At 32.4% G+C, this 21739-nt stretch overlaps 1 protein-coding gene across 14 annotated transcripts in view; it reads right to left on the bottom strand.

The window, feature by feature from the left end:
- LOC117611675 (CUGBP Elav-like family member 1-A) overlaps positions 1-21270 on the bottom strand; it is a 770692-nt gene extending 749422 nt beyond the window's left edge. For 7 of the 14 annotated variants that reach the window (XM_076690507.1, XM_076690520.1, XM_076690504.1 and 4 more), the window contains exon 1: positions 20812-21270. In XM_076690507.1, coding sequence (XP_076546622.1) covers positions 20812-20822 — 11 coding nt within the window. In that variant the 5' untranslated portion in view covers positions 20823-21270. The remainder of the gene's footprint in view (positions 1-20811) is intronic. The other 7 variants (XM_076690511.1, XM_076690515.1, XM_076690513.1 and 4 more) reach the window with 1 other exon arrangement.
- Positions 21271-21739: the final 469 nt, after the last annotated feature.

Below are 21739 nucleotides of genomic sequence, written 5' to 3'. Positions count from 1 at the left end.
TATAGACATATCACTCAAAATTTTTGCAACTTTTTAATAACATTCCTTTTAATAATATCTAAGGTATTCTTACAGTTATCACCGCTAGATACAAGTCGCTATAAAACTGATTTCTGTTTGACTGTTAGCTACTGGTATTTATTTTTAAATAATTACATCACTGCACATTTCTGTTATGAACAGCAGTGGGTCTGTTTGTTATATGTTTGACAATTAGTAATATTCCTCCCGATATAAAAAATTATGATATGTCTGATATTCCACTAATCCACTTATTAATCATCACTTGCTTAGAACTTGTTGCTTTAGAGACCCAATTCTAATTTAATTTTGTAATATTTTCTAATATTTTTATAATATAATCTTGTAATCTAATTTATCTCTTTAATTTATATGATTTTCATTTTCTAAATTTTACACCGTTCCTTCGAAAATTATGTTGCAATATACATACTCGTGAAACTTTTTCGTTTAAAAATTATACATTAAACTTTAACTTAATATCCTTCTATATGTTTTGTAAAATTGGGTCTTGATTGACCCAGATATCGCTCAAGGGTTAAGCATCGTATTAAAGTTATCGTGATCAGTTCTCCATAAATGATAAAATTAAACTAAGATTTCAATATAATTACACTGTTCAACAAATAATGATACCGTTTACATTTATCCAAATATTATTGAATTCATATTAAACGGGCTTACTACAATATAATATAAATTAATGATAAGACAGTTGTAACATGAATGTATTATGAATCACAGTTTATAATTCATAAATCATTACAAATAGACCTGATATCAAAAGAAAAGTATATAAAATATGTAAGAAACCTGTAACATATTTATTCATCAGCCGTTTATCTAAAATATGCAAAACATGCATTTGCATAAATATTCGCAAATAAAGTATATTAATAATATATAAAACTTTATGCACATATTTAAGACTATTCCATTCTTGCATTTTGCCCTATATTTCAAAAAATTAACACTAATTGCCTGGAAAACTATTCGTGATAGAAAGCTAAAATTATCAACAAACGCTGTAAGCTTAAAAAGGAAACTTGCTGATTATGACCGCAACACCTGTGTGTTTTGACGCGGAACGGCACGTCCTGACGAGGATCGTTTTATAACTTCTCCGGTTGAAAATCGAAATTAAAAGAGGTCGAGGGCGGTGGAGAAAAAAAACAAGAAAGAAATTAGTAACAATAACGTTTCCCTACGGCGCGGAACGCTATAACGAGCGCACTTTCACGTGGCGAACAAAAGAGAACCGAGTTTCGATTTCGTTCGCTCATTCCCTTGCTTGGCCAGAGAAAGAAAAGAGGTAATGGGAAAGAAGGACGGATAGGGTAGGAGAAAGAGAGTGGGATACAGGAAGAGAAATCGAAAAGCAAGGGGAGCAAAAAGAATCGATGGTAGAAGGACTCAAAAACTCAGCTGCCTCCACAATCCCTGCTCGAACATTCTCTTCGGTGGAGCAACGTAAGCACTTTTGCGTGGGAAAGCAAGTGGTTCGCCCGCGTTTGTAGTCAGACATCGCCAGTAGAATTTCCGTGCAACCACACCGCAAGCCACCGCACACAGGCGTTGCTTGTCGTGCGATAGACACGCTTGCATTTTTCAGCACCTTCAGCGATTCGAGCATTCTCCGCTTCGCTTGTCTGCCGAAACTTACACCTTCCCATCGCTTTCTTTCTATTTCTTCTTTTTTTTTTTTCACTATCCTGCTTTCGATTATTTTTGCATTTCTCTTTCCTCACAGAAGGAATGCGGTTTTCAACTGCAGGTAGAACATCATTTGACGAGGAATGATAAAAGGTTTTTCATTGTTTTTTCATTGTCGTTTTCGAGCGAAATACGTTTACTCTTTGTTATAATTGTAATGGAAATAATCGTGCAATGATATACGTTATTTTATTAAATTTTTGTATTTTTATCATAAACGCCTGCTGTATTCGTTTGTGTACGCTCTATTTCATACATTGAAGTGTTTTGCTTGAAATGTATATTGATCTTTGTTAAGGTAAAGAATGATTGTATATATATGTGCTGGTTTATATTTCATTTGTTATCTATTTAATTCTTCATTCCATTTTCAATTTAAAATTCAGTGCACATTGAACGCCGGTAGTTTCACTGTTAATTTAAAATAAACAAAAACAATTGAGCGACAGTGCAATATAGATAACTTAATTACGTTACTAGTAATCAAGTTTAAGTTATTTACTTATTAGTTAACATTATATTATATGTTCACTGAATTTAAACAACAAAATAATTCTGCAACATGTACTCGTTTCCTTTTAAACGTTAATGGATTAATACATACATACGTGCAACCAAGATTTTAAATGAAGGAAAAACATTATTCTAAAAAAGCACTCGCAAAAGAAATTTGGGCATTAAATAATGATAATTTGTAAATGCAATATTTAAAACAAATACAATATTTTTATTTAAATAAAATTCAAGTATACCCATAAACTAATATCTAATTTCAATTCTTGTTTGTGTCAAAAGCATACAAAATTATTTTAAACAATATACAAGCAACTTTTGAATCATTGAAAATGATAAAAAATGATTGATAATGATTTACTTCGAATATATACGTGTAAAATGTTTAAAAAGGGGCTTATATACGGTTAGCAAATATTCCATGAAGAAACCGATACATACATATATTATAGATAGCATACTTTGCATTTGCCACGATTAAATAATATAAAATGAAATTCCGTGAGAAAAAGAGCGCAACGGACAACGATACACGAATAATACCGAAATTCATAATGTACCATTTATGCAATATTTTACAAACATTGCATAATTGTGTATTAAACGGAATGCAAACGGTACGAACACCGTTCCTTCGAATTTGGATATTAAACGAAATCTTTATTTTGGGTTTAATTAATAAATTTCACGCCGATCTATAATCCACAATCTGCGTACTGAAATAGCTGACCTGACCATGGGAAATTACTGTACCGCTTGAACGTAACCCGAAAGACTGAACGATCGATATATCGTAACGTGTCTAGACGCACGTAATTCCAACGCGTGAAAATTGATTCTCGCGATGTAAAATGTGGTGGAAGTTAACTTTCCTGAAAATCATCTCTTCGATGGACAGGTATCTATTAGGTTGTTGCATATCAAATGAGAAATTTCGAAATATAAGAAGTCCAATTTAATGTAATAATCTAAACACAATTTAATGACATAAAAGTACTACAAAATAGTAGGGATGTATGGGTACTCGAAAATTCAGAACGAAATCGGGTCACGAATCTTTTTAGCTGCGTTATCAATAAATTTTTATTTAAAAAGTAACAATCTCTTAATTCATAGCGGAACAATAAAGGAATAAAATGACTTGCAAAAATGGCTTCTAATAAATCCGTAAATGAATGTCGCAATCTTTTTGTATAATACTGTGAGCTGAGACCGTTGTTTCGCTCTCAAATGTCTCAGCTATTCTCGAATAATTTAATACTCGAGAATTGTTTTACGTTCAATGATTGAGTCGATTGATTGACTTAATATCAACTATATTTCAATAACAGACTGTATGATGTACAAATGACAGTGTGTGTGTTTTCAGAGGCGTTAATACTACGAGAGTTGTCGGAGTTCTGCTTTCGTTTTCGTGTGAGTGCAGAAAGGGAAATTGTCTATGGGTAGAACTATCGCTGATTGGTGGGAACGCAGGAAGAAATTGCAGAACGGAAGGGAAAATAGTATTATGAATTGAGCAGGATTTTTTGGTTTCGGAGAAAGTGGTGGAGAAAATGTGGTGGGAGGTGTGAAGGAATGAAGGTGAGGCAGTCGACGATTTGCCGTGGGTTTTTGCATAATTTTTGGGAATTCCATAATTTTTAATTGCGGAATGCCTAACGGTGCGCGACCCCAATGAAGGGTAGCCGACCAGGCATCGGTTTTATAGATTCTGGTGTAACTTCTACCTGATGGTTATTTTGCCGGGACCTGAAGGGTCTACGAGGCAACACTTTTGTTCGATTTCAAATATCCATCGATACACACGCACGTATCGTTGAGCGGACGTTCTTGCATTCCATGTGTGACTGTGTTCTGATTGGTCGAATTTAAGAAACTTTAGGAAGGTATATGTATCTCCAAAACTATCGATCCTATTGCGATTCTGAAAACACGTATACACGTACGTGTATCTTAGTTTTTTTCAGGGAATACAGTCGTGCACTCCGCTTCCGGGAATTAAAACTTATATAAAGCTTCTTTATTTTACTATAGTTCAAAACTCATTACTTTCCTAAAAATGGTTACAAATGTTGCATCTATTTTCCTTTGCCGTTAAACTGTAAGAAAAACTATAGCAGTTGTCGAAACAATAGAAATGGAGATAGGGGGCGAGGTGTTGTATTACTTTGCATCAAAATGGTGATTACATTTCTATTAAATTGCCAGTCCTCCTATTACTTTAGTTTACAGCGCCACGACCACCACCACCCCAGTATGAAAATGACCACATTAAAATCCATGCCGCAACACGACCACCCATCTATCCGGCCAGGGAAAACTAATTAACTAATTTTCTACAGTCTACCTCTCCTTTCCCGGCTATGCTTCACGGTTGCTGCTTTCCACGTTACTCTAAACAAGTTTCGAAACAGTTTTTTACCAGATAACAATAACGATACCAGCAGTTTGCTGTCCTCGAATCGAACGGCGCATTAAAACTTTACATGGTCATGAATACCATATGCAGTTGCAACACGTTATATTTTCAACTTAATGACTTAGATTACCTTTACCAGTTCAAAAGATACCATGGTTTTCAAAATTTATTTCTAAGAAATAAAAACTCTTAAAGACAAATAAATCAGAAAAATTGTTTGATTAATTACCTACCTAAAATATACTGTATAACAATGCCCTGAATATAATTAAACACTTTATGCATTAAATAAAGGACTTTTATATATTATTAGAAAAATATTAGATATATCTAATACATCGTATACATATACGATGTAATTCGGTGCCTCTTCTTTCTAAACTGGAGATTTTTTTCAAAAAGTTATAGCAACTCCAATTATTGAATTTATGGTTATTATTGTAGGATTTTCGCGCCTCTTTTCAAATACACAGAAGCGCGGGAAAATATTGAAATCTAAAATAGTAATTAAGAAGGCGTAATACGAAAGGCGCCAAACTAATTTGTACACCTAATACACATTATCTAAAGAAATAGTATAATATTTAAGAACTTAGGATAATAACAAATTTTAAATTAAAATTAAACCCTAACTCTAAATAAAAACAGTGCACTTTTAAAATTAATTTTTTGTATCTTAAAATTAAGAATTTTGCAAACCAACGATATGTAATTATTATTTTGTTCTGTTTTTAATAATCACTCAAATTACGGCAATAACATAATTTAGTTACGCGTTACTAATAGCTCGTTGATTGTAACAATTATATTAATTAAACATTGAATTGTTCATTGTTAAATTCTTGTATTTATTAAGCAGAATCGTTGATCGTTAACAATTTATACGCGTTACATTGTAGTGTACCTAATCTATTATATAAAACAAAATACTGATAATTGATGTTTCAATCAATTTAGTAGTGATAAATTGAATATATAATTACATATAATTAAATAGCAGTTCATAATTTATTCACTTTACTGCTTTATTGTTTCAAATTATTATAGCACTAATTCGATGTAGTGTATAGACTATTTATGTGAATTTAACGCAAATGTGCTGTGAACTGTTAAACTAGCCAAGAGTACAAGTGCGACTTGCACATGTACTGCTGATTAGATGTTAGATATTCATTGGTATTAGGGAGCGCTGTTACCACATGTATTGCAAATTGGATACTAAACACGTAATTATAATAAAAATATCTTCAAATTAGTTGATATACTTCCTCTACATTTATATCCAGTTAATTTAATTCTTAGTGAATTACGCACTCAAAATGTAAACATTTGCGTTTTAATCCTTAAATAACAGAATTCGAATTATTTAAGACTCAGATTTGTGGACTTTTATTTCTATCAGATACACAATTCTTTTTTGAAATCAAAGAAAAAGTAAAAATTCGCTATTTTTGGACCTAACTTCCTAAAACCTTTACCTATATGTATAATTAAATATTAGCAAAATTCTAAAAAGTTAAGTTTTCGTATTGTTAAGAGATTATACATATAGTATAATTATGTACGCGGAAGATGCTGAGAAGGTTTAAAAAAATATTTGTAAACCTTGAAATATAACCCTACATAATCGTTACATGGCTAACATCGAGTCAACTTTGTCCCAAGATTATGTTTTATCATCAGATAAAAGCTTGCGGATACTTATTTTCATACAATATATTTTCTCTTTTAAGCCGATCGAAAATATCACATTACTTTTCCATGTTTCCTTGTATTTTTCGTGTTGTAAATACGTTGTATTGATTTTTGACATATAACGCAGGGTTTGCGTGTATTTTATGTACTTTCATATGCCATAAATGTATAAATACCCGCAGTCTGTTCATGAGTAATGATGAAACGGAGAATCTGTTAGCCGCTAACAGCATATCTACTTCGATATAATACATTTCATGAATAGTATTTAGCAAAATAAAGGTGACAGCATTTACTGTATTTTTCAATTTTCATAAAAATGAGGTACAGAATAAATATACAAAATGTAAAAATGATATGTTTTGTGCTCAGGGAAGTTGATAATAGACGATGTTACTACGTCCGTTGTCGATCATACAATGATAGGATTCTTCGTCGATGCTTAGACGCTGAGGCATGTAACAACCAACCCGCTTGTGGAGTACGACAACGAACATGTTTAGAATAGTAAAGATCAAATTATTTTAAAAAACTAAACATTGGAACTTATTGATAATAGAAAGTGAGTGTTCTTCTGTTTTTCCTTTTTTTCCATTTTAGTGGAAAAACATGGGCCCCCTTGTACCGTGCAATTCCCATATAAACAATTTTTCCTATCATCAATAGTTACGAAATAAAACGTCTGTCACAGTTTAGCACGGACACACTGTACATAAGTACATGTAGGGGAAAGCGGGACATCATAGCCACTGTCTACGTTATGTACTTTTTTTAGTAATTCGACGATAAAAAATCAAAAAGTAAACAACGTATAAATAATCTACAATCCTTAATCCATCTTATTTCAACTTGTCCTTTCTAAAAAATCTCATCAATTTTGTAGTTTTAATAACAATATAGAAAATGTCATTTTTAGTCAATTATTGGGGTGACGTGTAACATTTTATCACATAAATAATAATAAAAAATTTGGATAAACTTTTTTAATTGGTGAACCTTTCAACGCTATAGCGTTCATTTTGAGGTTAAAATTTCGCTGAATCGGTAACCGCCAGGACCAGTGTTTTAAATGAAATTAAATAATAGGTAAGACTTGAGAAATTGATTAAGTATATGACAGACATAAAATAAAATCATTCAAATTTCATTTCTTATCTATAAACATTGAATTTAGGGTTGATTTAATATTCTCTGATTAAGGAGAAAAATCCTAATTTTAACGTTTTGGGGCTTAAAATTTTTACCATTTGATATCAGTTTTAAACTAAAAGCAATAGATTTCATCTGCTTTCTCTTATTATAAAGTTCATGTTTTTAAATAAAGTTAATATAATTTAAAAATTAAAATTTCATTTATATTATTATAAATTCAAGTGGTCAATTCACCCGCAGTAACCATGACGCTTCACCTTCCCCTATATGTATAGGTTTGTGGCCTTCCACCACTTGTGTATACACACGTTTATGTGCAAAAATTTGAATTGATATTTATTTATTATTCGCACTGCTTTGCTATACATTAAATTTTATAGTATTTAATAATATTAAATATTATAATATTTTGTTCCTAAATCACTCTTAATGTTAATATTGGCAAAATTAAGATTTTGAGAATTCCTGCTTCCCCTATATCGTCATTTTCATTAGAAAAACCTGATTTTATCGGAAATGTACCATCTCAGATGATAATCATATTTTGCCTCATGCAAATCTTATTAATTATAGTACATATTCATACTTCTACTCTTATTGTTAGATTAACTTTGTAATGGAAGTTTTACATAAATAAACAAATGAATTTTGGCTTGAGTCTGGTAAGTACCAGTACTTCCTGTATAATTGATAAATCTAAAACATAATTTAAACTTCGACTTTTGTAGAAACTAAAGATGCTAAATAAAAACGATCAACAGACAAGTAATGAGTGCGTGAAACTAAAATAAAATGATACAGCGGATATTGAAACATCAATTGGCTGTTGGACAATGTTATTGGTCCGCATTTAGCGTTCATTTTCAAACTAGCTTCATATACTTTTTCAAGTAGATATGCCTTTACCGTTTAAATAAAGAGCGTGCAAACCGGCAAATACCTCTGCCACGAAACCGGTACAACGCTCGTTTACATCTGCATACCGTAAACGAAACGACCGTCTTAATGACCTTTTTTATATGAGTCTTGCGTTGAATGGATATCAAGCGTTAGTCGTTTGATTATATGTAGTTCGACCCGGTGTTTCTTGTAAGCCATCGATTTGATGATCGCAGCTCCTCGCGTAGAGAATTGGAATGGCGCCAGGACTTACATACCTATTGTACTTTGCACACTGTTCTTTCATCAGCTATGAATCAGAGTAGCTTCATTTCTCTTTACCTATTATTCTTATCCGTCTTTTTATCTTCATCATAACGCTGTTCTATCAGGTCATTCTGTAAGTAAAGTTACTTGTTTTTCTTGCTTACTTGAAATGAACACATTTTGTTTATTCTTTAAACTTTTCCCTTTCCACTTTCATTTAATAATAGTTTATTTTAATCTTTTGTAGTAGACAAATGAACTCTTGAACAGCGGAATCTAAGTCAATTGAGACCTAAACTTACAAAACATGTATAAAGATATTAACCTAAAATTTAAATGCACAATTTTTAAACGAAAAAGTTTAATATGTAAAGTTTAGAAGTAATATGAAATACAAAATTAAATTATAATTAGGGCTCTCTTTATGGTCCGCCGTCCGAGGGTTAATAAGCTTATTAGTAAAATAGAACATTACTTATTATTCTACTTTTCTCTCATTTGTTAGAATTTAGTGTTAAACGTTGTTAGAAATGCAATAAAAATTGATAAAACTGTGATTTTTTTAACCATCCCAATAGGGTTTACCAAGCAGAGGTAAAAAAAAAAATAGTTTCTATGATGCCAATTATTATGTTGTATAAGTTACCTTCTGTTTATTCTATAAGTTAGTTTCTTGGAAAATTAGGAAATTAGTAAAACGATTAATACGTTCGCTACCGCGTTGCTGAAAAGAAATTCCAACCATAGCCCATCATTTCTTTTTCGAAATTCTGTAAAATATAGTACAGATTTTTATTCAATTAGTATTAAAATCTAGTAGACGAGCATACGGATTTGATTTTTCAATGTGTCATAATTTTGTAACGCTAGTAGCGAACGCGTTAATAAGAAATACAGAAACTATGATTTAATACAAGGATTTTCCTACTTTGGCAGGAAGTTACAATATTTCTAGAAACAAATTAGACTATTACAATAAACATTTTAAGATCATATATTCTAAAATTTCACGGCGATCTTTGTCTTTTCCTTCTTTTTTCTTTTTAACAGACTGATTCTATTAAACATTCTACATAGAAGAGTGATAGAGTACAATATTTAAAGAATCAATAGTTTGTGAGATATATAGAAAGTAATCGCAAAAATTAAGAATAATCTAAAGATTAGAAGAATATTGAGAAAGCAATTATCACGGTTCGTAGAATAGAAAAAAGTGACGTAGAATTTGCTAAAAAATTAAAAAGAAGTATTAACTTTCTGAAAAAATGTAATTCTTACTGTTCAATAAAAAAATTCTTTGATTTGAATGAACAAAGAAACCTAAATGCGGCTATGAATATAAAAAATTTTTAAACGACAATCAAATCTAGCGTATGTCAGCATTCGACGATGAAAATTTGATAATTTTTACCATATTCCTAATGAATGGTTGAGTTTAATACGCTTACTGCCCTAATAAAAATGGACCTTTGTTGTAAATCATATGAAAACTCTACGTGTTAATAAAAATCAGAATAATTGATTTTCAATTTTCAATTCGCAATTTGCAATTTTCAAAATTACTATTCATCATTATTGTATATTACTGGTATTAGGTGTACTTACAAATTAATTCAGTGTCTGTACTTAGCTATTTTAAATTTGAAAAAAATTATTACTACGATGATTAGAGTTCCCATAACTTTTAAAAATAAATCTTCTCTTAAAAAAAAGCAAAAACACAGATTTTATGTGATGGTATGTAGTGTTATTTAAATTAATATTTCCCTATTTTTTCTTCTAATTATTCAAGTATATCTTATATACGATGGCGATCATAAACGACCCATGTGGGATTCAACGTGTTAAATGTGTATATTAGAAAATAATTTTAAAGTACGTGTCGAAAAAAACAAAGATTTCAAAGGAAAGTAAATTTTTTGCCCAACAATGGAGCGCAATTTTTACATAGCGAAGACGATATGACTGTTGTCAAGTATTCCCCAAAGTTCTTTAACCCGTCCCCTCAGTCTTTTGATCTAATAAAACATAATTGGGGCAATTTGAACAATCAAATAAGATAACATAATATTGTAAGTACAAAATCTCAAAAAAGATTTGCAATAAAAATTTTAAAAAGATTTTTAAGTCCACAAAAAATTGAAATTTCGACGATTTTTAATGGTTTTTTATCGTTTTCGAAATAGAAATGATAAAAAAAATAACATACGAATTTTATGATAACTGAGTGAGTAAAATCCACTTTTCGTCGAGTAAAATTTATTTGGTTATTTAACAAAGTAGGTAATAGTTAAATAATTTATTACATATTATTTTTAAAATACCACATTTCTTTTGTACAATTTTTAATGATAAATTTTAAACACCATGACAAATTATAATTCACTGAAGATCACTAAAAGTGTAGTTATACTTTTATTACGCATCAAATAAGGAAGTGCTATTAGGTATACAAATTAATTCTGTGCGTTTACTTTTTCTTTTCTTTTTTTTCAATTGAAGATTTATTTTTAAAGAGTCATGGCAATTCGAATTATCGAAGTAATCTTATTCTTGCGCCACTTTTTAAATACAACGAAGCGTTGAAAAACATTCAAATTTAAAATAGCAATTAAGAAAGCCGTAATACTAAAGGCAACAAATTACTTTGTACACTTAATACACGTCTATGGATAATTTTCATGTTTTATGGCAAAAATCGAGCCAATGGTTAAATGTACAATTTTAAGTAACAACAGTTGGTGTAGTTACTCAATTATCGTATAAAACCCAATAGTGATGATTAATTATTTCTTGGAAGTAATTTGCACGATATAAGTGTTCGTGTTATGTAAAAAATAGGTATAACACTATTATCAGCAACATTTGCGAAACAATCGAAAGGGGGTTCCATTGCATCGTTTAAAAACAGACGCGAGAATTTGTTTTACAGTCCGTATCAATGGTAATTAATGTCTTCGTTTCATCAAACCTGTTCGTAAATAACCGTCTTTTTCTTGGTTCTTTCTTTCTTTTCCTTATCATTCTTACGACTCTGTCTTCTTTTCTAACGATATTCCAAGCGCAGGTGGCTCTCGACCGATCAGAGCATCTATTTGCATACGTTTGCCTCGAATTATGAATACTTTTAACGAGAAAATGTTCTTGTCCGTCGACTAGAAGCAAGATATTATTCATAAAACGTCAAATATCACTCGTTTAAGCGACTTTATCGCGTCTCACTTTTCCTAATTTCACCGCATTGCGTCGGGAGATGTTAACTTTCGTAATGAAGTGGAACGTCAATTATTTAGTCAGCATCGATTATCCGGTTTCAATTATACGGACATTGCCATTGGCTCCTCGTTCATTCGACATATGTAATCAGAGATTCTTTGTACATGTAGGTCACCGAGTTGAAAGTCTATTTTCAGTCATGTAACAAGTCATGTCAAGTTGAGGATCTTAAAAGTAGAATTTTCCTCGGTTTGCAGAAAATTCTAGTGGCATTAACATAACTAGCATATAATTATACGAGTGCTGCACCAGAGATCACTCGTTTTCACGGTTTCTATTCAAAATTTTCGGATGGATTAAAATATTTAATATTTACCGAGCATTTTCCTAATTACTTTGACTAACGAGCTGGAATTATGCAAAACTGTTAAGAATCATATCGTATTACTCGTACCATACTATATTTTAGGAAAAGTAATAGTTTTCATTGAATTCTTTAACTTTTGAAATTTTTATTAACAATTTTCAATTATTTTCTACTATTAATTTTGTTGCGAAACATTTCTCTGAAGCCTTTTAATTGAAACAGGTTCTTTACTATTACTTTAGATAATGTAAAACTATTAAAACGTAGGTTAAATTTAAATATGTGAATGCTAGCAATTATATCTTCCTTCTTTTATGTAACTAAAGGCCTTGAGTAATGAATATAAATTATGGATATTTATGTATTTATGGGTTAAGGTAAATGTTAATGATAGGACCAATTGTTTACTATTGATCAAAACTAAGACATTCAAATTAAGAGCATTTTACTTACTATTTTATAGAGTATTCTCTTATTAAAGTATTAATTAACAAACATAATTATAAAGTTTAATAAGGTAGATTATGAAATATGTGTATTTTTGACGTCATAAATTTCATAAGAAAAATTTTTCAGACTATATTAATGAAAAATACCAATCATTATCTCATGCGAATATGTTTGTAAACTAACAACAAAAATAACTGTTTAAACGATTACATTCTTATACGACATTCTTTGTATATTGAGTCAATTACATTATGAAAGTATCTGTACAAAACATATGCAAACTTCATACAATATTACTTAAAGTATACAAAATATAAAAAATATCGTATAAAAATATATATACATTTACATGAACATTTACAATTTTGCAAAAGCTGAAGAAATCGAATGTATCCAAAAGTCAAAAACAAAAAAAGGCTTAATGTTTTCAACCTAGTTACCGTTATTAATTTACGAGTTATCTGTAGGTACCTAAGTTTTTGATAATTTCGCTATTTAAGTTACAGCCCTTTTGAAGTCGCATCAGTTTAAAGTTAATAGTTTAATAAAGTAGATTGATCTTATTATCAAACTTGAGAAGAATTTTGTGATTTTTTTTAGAAATATCGTACTCATTTTAGAAATATCCTGCTTATACTGCTTATATATTTGGATCAGGATTGGATTAAAGGGCCCTTGGTTGATGGTTGAAAAATTGAAATTTATTCTAAATGAAATTAAGTAACATTTAATCATAAAGAAAAATGGCAACAGTAGAAAAAAAATACTTTTAATACTTTCTGACATAGTGGAAGTCTTATAACGCCGCCTTCCGAAAAGTGGAGCCTGTGCTATAGCCTCTTTTAGATCTCCCTTAATTCAGTACCAATTTGCATCACATTTACTCTGATTTTGTTAATAAAGCCAAATTTTAAAACCGCTGTACATAAAAATTTACAAAAATAGTTTTTTTCTAGTTTGCTATTTTCTTAAGGAAAGTAGTACCTATTAAACGAAATCAAGTATCAATTATTTTTAATTTAAATTGAAGTTGAAAGCTTATTAAGTGACAATTAACTGCGATAACATTTAATCTTTTCAGTCAGTTTTATCACTTTTTTTGTAAATGCAGGTACATACATATCTGTATAATTTCAGACGTGTTCAATATTAATGTTTTGAAACACGAGGTTTTAGAAAACTCAGCTATTTCAATACAAACTATCAGGTAAATAAAAGGAAATAATAAATATGCCAACTATAATAATTTAATTACTGAATGTAACTTATTTTGTGAGTACTATGTGTAACCATTCACTTTCAAATCGAACTATATTTAAATATTTTCTTCTTCAGTACTACATTACATGTACAAATCAAGTCCGAAAAAATTAATTAAAAATCGCATTATTACCAGTCTATCTCAAAACCTTGAATCAATCATAAAACAAGAAACAAGTTAGCTATCTATAATCACAACGCAATGACTACACTGAAACGTGATTAGCGTATAATTTTATTCCACATTGTATAACTGTATAACCGTTACTGTTATCGATGGAAAATTCTTGTTGATGTTCTAAAACACAATTTTAACATTATATATACATAACCTTTTTACTCATATCTCGTATCATTTGTATTCATCCATATGAATGGAAGAACTATGGTAAAAAAAAATGACCAACAAATAGCGTGAGCACAAACTTACGGAAAATTTCTTTCATATTTTACCGCGGTAATAATGTATACATAGAATAATGTATAGAGATTCCATGTTCTAGAAATGACACGCATCACCGAACAAGAACCACTAACACGAACAGACCATTTCTTTAACCTGATTGGATGCTTTCATTGAGTTACGCGTTCTATGAATTATGCAAATCACTCGCGAAATAGAAACGAAGAAGCGAGATGCACAGCGTTGACGTAAAAGGATCAGGTAAAAAATAGAAAAGCCTCGATTTTAATATGTATTCGGTATAAAAATATTTCCTTCGAGCTCTGCGAACAACTTAGAAACTCGTATCGTCGTTTTATCGATATTATTCATGACCTAAGGATACCAACTGTAACGCACGTTCCAACGATAACATCTATTACGTTTAACTTAGCTCAAGTTCACTCTTTCAGAAAAGGTCAACGTACGAAAATCTCGCCGTTAAGCCCATTTATTAAACAGGCTGATTAATCTAACTTCCACATGCCGAATAACTTCTAAATTAAGCATCCGATAAAAATCTGTTGCATACAAAATTTACATAGGGCTAAACTTTACTTTAAGGGACACAAAATTATTAACTTGTTTATTTGCCATTTAATGGTTTTCACTGCATGGAATACAAAAATGCAAGTCTTAATCTGAGGAATACAGCGGCTCAAATGTAACGCGTATGTAAACTTGAACATTTTTAATATATTTTGAGAGGTTAATTTGACGCGATATTAATTTCTATGAATGAAGTCGCTAGGTCTAAACAGCAGCACGTGGATAACGCTCATTTTAGCGGAATAATTCAAATATTTATATTTAGATGTATTTTGCTGGTCTGAGGTTAGGTTAATTTTTCGTCTCCGCGAACCAATTAGATTATGGATAGAAACAATATGACGCCATACTAACCTGTAAAATATTGAATTACATTCAATTTTAGATACGTATTACATTTGAACCGCTGTATTTCTAAAGTTAGAAATTACATCTTTGAATTCTACACGTCGAAAAATAATAAATGATAAGCAAAGAATGTAAATAATTTTATGTCCTCTAAAGTTAAGTGTACCTAACCTAACCTTTGCATAGTTTCAAGAAAGATAAATGATGGTATATCAACCACTTTTATATCTAGAGGTTTAATAATTTTCAAGATAAACTTTGTTTTCTAAATAAAACATAAATATTTCGGAACGTAAGGTTTGACATGTAACATTGCTTCAATATTTAAGTATTGAAATACAATAAGTATATAACTATTTCAAGTATAGATTTCTTAATATTTTAAAAGTAACAACAATTTATACGTAACGAAATTTATATTAGTTAAGTGAAGCCTCGGGGGTTTGAATGGTTAAATGGTCGATTTTTGATGATGAACTTCTGCAACCGTACACAAAGCACATAGACAGCGAATGTCTGATGATGCAACTGTTGTTGGTTTTTTATTCTAATAAGCATCGGTTCTGTCTTTGCCGTCAAATTGAAGAAACAGTAAGGAGACACTCGATGGCGTGTGGTCCTCGATAACGAGCCACAGAGAACTCGAAGAGGAAGTTGGCGGTACAGGAAGGAAACTCGAAAACATGGACAAGGAAGGAAAGAAAGTCGAGAAGAAGAGGCCACACGAGTCGAGACCACTTGTTTCTCGCGCTGTCTCACTAATCCAGAAAGCTCGACGAGTTCGTGCCCGGCACTGTAAAGCAGAAGAACGTTGTGTCTTCGAGGCTGCGAGGCTTCTTCAGTGGAGCACGTCGTAGCTTTCCTGGGCCAGCTTCTGACCGCCCTCGGTCAAAAGCTCTTGCTGAAGACAATTCGTTTCCACTTGCCGTATCGTTTCTCGCCATCGAAAGAAAGAGGGAGAGAAGCAACTGCGCTCAGATAAATCCACGATACCAATTTGTGCCCCCACCTCCCACTCGCCTCCTTCAGGCTGATTTTGGCACAAAACTCACGTACCACGATAAACCGACGTGCCGATCGGGACAAAGGCTTGGAATGCTGCGTTTTCTTCAGCATCTACAATCTTTTCGACGACATTACATTGTTCTACGATCTTCTAGACAAACCTACCCGAACATGGAAAACAAATATTGAAACATTTCGAGATAAGCCTCGGAACAAAAAGGTAGACGATTTCACATAGCATGAGTTTGATCTGGAACGGAATACCTAAAAATTAGAGAATCCTAACATTGCCGCCTATTGACAGTGAATGCAATCAGTTTGCATTTGTCATTAGCTTTAACTAGTGAGTGTGTGCAAAGATTGTAAAGAAGCAGGTGTTTGCAAAACAACATTGAAGAAAGACATGCAGCCCGAGTTTTTTCACGGGAGTTTTAATAAGATAAGTGCATCAACTTTTTTTCTTCGTGATTATCTTCCTTTAACGTAAAATTTCTGAAAACTCGAACATTGATGATTTTTTTCACATGGAATACCTCAAGGAATTCATATTCAACGAAACATTTCATATTAAAGACTTCAGTAAAAGTTATCGTATCATCTCAATAACCGCGTTCAATGGCGCAATGGAAACGGCACATTATAATTGCAATTATTCAGAATATGATCTTTACATTTTTTAATTTAAGCTTTTCCGTTGATATTATGTAACATGATTTAAAATTTCTTTTTCAGTTTTTTCTCTATGAATTATCCGATTATATTGAATTCATATATTGATTTACCGATAATTCCCGCGGCATTTAACGTTCTAGTATGTACTTACATGATACTGGTTGCAGAACGTATCGAAGATTTATTTAATTTATATAAATGGCATTATGAATAAAATTCAGTATTTGAATATTTTATCAAACATACAACTCATACTGTAAAACAGTGGTTATTATTAGGCTGTAAATATGCGCAGAATATAATTTTATTTTTAATATTTTACACATTTTGCACAAAGGCATCACGCTGATTTTTTACATGTACCATAGGGTAAACATGTATTTTAATATATTTTCATATATCATATACTTATACAGAAATATTCACAGTCTTGTTATGTAACACGACTGTGCTCACTGATAACACCTCCGCAAAATTGTGACGTCAATCCTATGGAACATGTATGAATAGAAACGACAAGAGGCAAATAAATATGAAAATTCATTCAAGAAATACCTTAAAAGAAAAGCTTCTGATGATTTGGAACAATCAGACAAGATTAATCTACTCGTGTAATATGTATAAAGCTGTTTAAACAGTATGGGCCTACAACATATTGATTATTAACAATCACATATAATATTTTATACTGATGGTATGGGTACAAATACCTTTACCTATATCAGTATTTTTGTCCAACTAAACTGACTCTTGTCAGTAAAATTTATATTGAACGGAAGTTTCGTTAATGTAATACACTGAAATTATCTTTTGCTGACTATTACAACATTGAACGTACACTTACTTAGGTCATGAAAATTATCGGATAAATAGTTATAAAAATGTATATTTATATGCACGATATAAAAGCATTTCCACACTCGCCAAATGCGAACTAAATTAAACATGTTTTGAAAAATTAAAATCTACAATTTTGAATGATAATTTAACAAATGTGATAGAACTTAAAAATTACAAGAAGGGTATAATGTTTCATCTTCCTTTATAAAAAAAAAGAAGTTAATTGAATTTGTGCCACAAAGTCTACAGCCTGTCATCGATGCCAAAGGTTATACAACAAAATATCGATATAACTTAACTACCTATATGTTATAATATAATTAATTAGAAGAGCATCGCTCAATCTAGTGTTAGCAAAATGCAAATTACTTTATGATACTTTCAAGTTCTTTCATTGATAATTGATTAAATTATCATATACAAGATGTTCGTGTTAACGTTATGCACAGTTTTTCGGTTATTTAAAACACTGTAATAAAAAAAATTGTTAACCAAAATTTATTAGTTGTTTTATAGTACACCTAGGGTTATTTTGAATTTTTTAACACATTCATTGCCAAATACAAGTTTCAAATTACATTGTTTACGCAAAGTAGCAAGTGGCAAATTTAGTTTAATTTTCAACTCAAAAGGTTAAAAAGGATTCGTGAGAAAATTAAAATTCACATAAACTATTTGAATCTACCAAAGATAAAACAGATTATTCGTATAAGCCGGACACAGTACATTAAATAAATTGTTGGGATTTACTCATAGATAAACTAAACGATACATTAAAACAGAACACAAAATAAATGAAAAACAAATTTATCGCAACGCTCTACCTAAATATACATATATTAAATCGTTCACATAACTTTAACAACATAAAAATTTGATCTAGTGAAAATAGTTTATACATAAAATTATTACTGTTGAAACCCCACATTACAAGAATGCTATTAACAATAACACGGATATAAGCACTCTTTATGTGTACTAGTTTTTTAACCTTTCCTAACTGTTATCCGCTATTCGACGTTCCTATATCACTTGATTCGAAATTTAATACCTATTTATTTCTCATACAATAATAAATAGCATAAACTCCCAATGTCAATTTCACTTTAATTCCGTTAGTCAATTGCCAACCAACCTTTAACCATAATTCAATGTTCCACAGGAAAAAGATTTAATCTATTAATTTTTCATTTACTGTCAGTATAAATGTAACTCAATTCAATAAGAACGATATAATAGTCTTTAACATCAGTAGATTTTTATATTGTTTTTAACCTTCAGAATTTTTCCAATAGAGTAAGTTCCTATGTATAAATAATTTGTAAACTTAATGAGGGTCTCCATCAAGGGCCAAAACGGTTATTATATAGTACATAATAAACAGAAACGTCCAACTGAAAGGGGAAAAATGAATAGTTGTCTTTGTTAAGTACCAATCGCTACCACAAAATTTAAATTATTTTTTCCCTAACTTTTTAAAAATGTCGTCCCTGAAGAATATGAAATAAAACTGAAAGAAAAGACATACATACATACATATATAGTTTTCAGCAAACGCTTGCTAAAGCCAACAGATGGCCGAGAAATGGAAATAAATTAATCGGGGTAACGATAACAAATTATTTACATTTTCTTCGGCGTAATCTAGCTTCCAGTTAGAATTGATTGCTCTTCGGCTGATTACGAACAGTACTGTATACATTTGAATTCTGAACAATCAATCGTTGTTCGATACTGTGCAATACAAGAGGACGATGCACGCGATGCCAAACGAAACAAACTGCAAAATGGAGTGCAATTGACGTGACGCAAATCATTGACAAATTTTCGTAACGATCAGCATGATGGTCGAGATAGAAGCGATCTAATAATATCGATACCCGTTTCAACGGTACGCAACACGTAAGTATATGTATACATATGTATGTATGAATGTATGCATGTAAGTATGTATGTGCACGGCGTGCGTGTCATTTGATCGAGCTTCAAGGGCGTCCAAATCGATGGATCGATGCCTTTAACAATGAACGAATCGATATTGAAAGCTGGAGCAACAAAGCCATGCGATACTAGCCACGTTGACTGACTCCAATTGCGAAAGCGTGCAGCAGTCAGTCAAGGTGAGAAGGCCACGCAGCGATGTCAATGTAAACAGTTACTCAGCGGATCATTATACGCCTTACTGACAGATACATTAATAATACCTGCTCCGAACAGAAGGATTAACGGGAAGATTTGTAAAACTGGACATATCAGTGATAAGGAAAAAGGAGGTCTGTTTTCAGGTATTTGTTCAATTGCTCGAAATCGTTCAGCGTTAATTTCAGCAAATAGAGACCGTTTGTTTAACGAAACCAGCTGATGAAGCTCGAGCGGAATTTTCTTCACATCGACTTTTGAAATATACCAAATCGAAACCGAAACCGAAACCGAAACCGAAATGTAACAAGATTTTACACAAAGTAAGAGAGAACGAGACGGATAACATCGATTGCATCGTGTTACGAAACACGGACGACGCAATGTTTCCCGATGATCTATTTCAATTTCAACGAGATCATTCAGTTCGTGAGACAATAAGTAAACGAAACTTCGGTTTTATGAATTGACCAGGTTTGCGAAAAAGTACAGAAATGTTAATGACTCGAATTCGCAACGGATAAATTTGATAACTTTTCCACATGTCATATCGTAGTCGATCATTCGATTTCGTGGAAAGAAAACAAACGGTTATTATTTCAACGTTACTTTGCTAGAGTTCGAGCCATGCGTTTGTAACTTGGTCTGTCAACGAATAGGATGCGAAATTTGCGTTAATACATATAACATTCTGTGTGGATAATGTAGAACGTGAGAATCTAACCATCTAGCCGACGAATTCGCTCGCCACCATCGGTAATAAACCACTCTGACATATTGAACACGAACTGACTACAACCGCTAGCTAATCGTTTCTACGGTTACATTGATAGGTAGATGTGTAGTGTATTTGGTACCTACCCGATAGTCATAATCCAAAAGGTGTTTCACACTGAATATCAAAGAGTGATTCTTTCTCACTGACGTTTTCACTGGCGACTGGCACTGTTGATTTTTCTTCACACCGTACGACTCTACTCGTGAACCAACACGTACCGATCGCGCACTGCTCCAGTTTAGCCAAAGGAGATTTCGTCAAGGCACCTCACCACACACGCACTACGGGAATCGCGGTAATTCTATCCTAAGTACGCTTGCGACGAAGAAATTGTAGGTATCCCTTGTCAGATACACGTGCACCAGTCGCCTAGATAAGCTTCTTCGGTCTGCTTCCCGATCCGAGCTTCTGGAGCGAACAGGTGGCCGAACACGAGCGACGAGTCACGCTGTACGAGACACGCGAGTCTTATGAGCTTTGCGAAACCGACGAAAGAGAACACGTACGCGTCGCGACGGTTTGACGTCGACTGAGGAGAGCCGGGTTCGCGGCGTCGCGTCTGCCGCCCCTGCTGCCACACGATCCCCCACCAGTCAGAGATTTGGAGGCGCCACCGACGCTTACCACCCCTCTGGTATCTCGTTCCTTTCGTTTTCTCTGTCCATTCTACTTTACTGCGTCCCAACGCGACGCCCGATCGCGTCGAGTCGCGTCACGGCGTACTGTACCGACTCCTTCGCCTTCTATCCGCTAAGCATCGCGAGCTGACACGCACCCGGTGCTTGACCCTCGTGTGAGAACCCGTCATCTGATGTCCCCGCCGTTGGTTACCAATCATGATTCCTAACTCAACCGGAAATGCTGATCGCAACAAGCCATGCAACTTTTAAGAGCTAATGTCGGTTTGTTCGATGCACCGATCCTCGACACGTCTCAATTGCGATTTGATCGTGACCCGACGCGTACGATTCCATCTGGTAATGGAACGCGTTGATGGGTTAATGTATAGCC

This window comes from Osmia lignaria, chromosome 10, assembly GCF_051020975.1.
Source record: "Osmia lignaria lignaria isolate PbOS001 chromosome 10, iyOsmLign1, whole genome shotgun sequence".
Lineage (NCBI taxonomy): Eukaryota > Metazoa > Arthropoda > Insecta > Hymenoptera > Megachilidae > Osmia > Osmia lignaria.
This window is presented reverse-complemented; position numbering and strand designations above follow the sequence as displayed.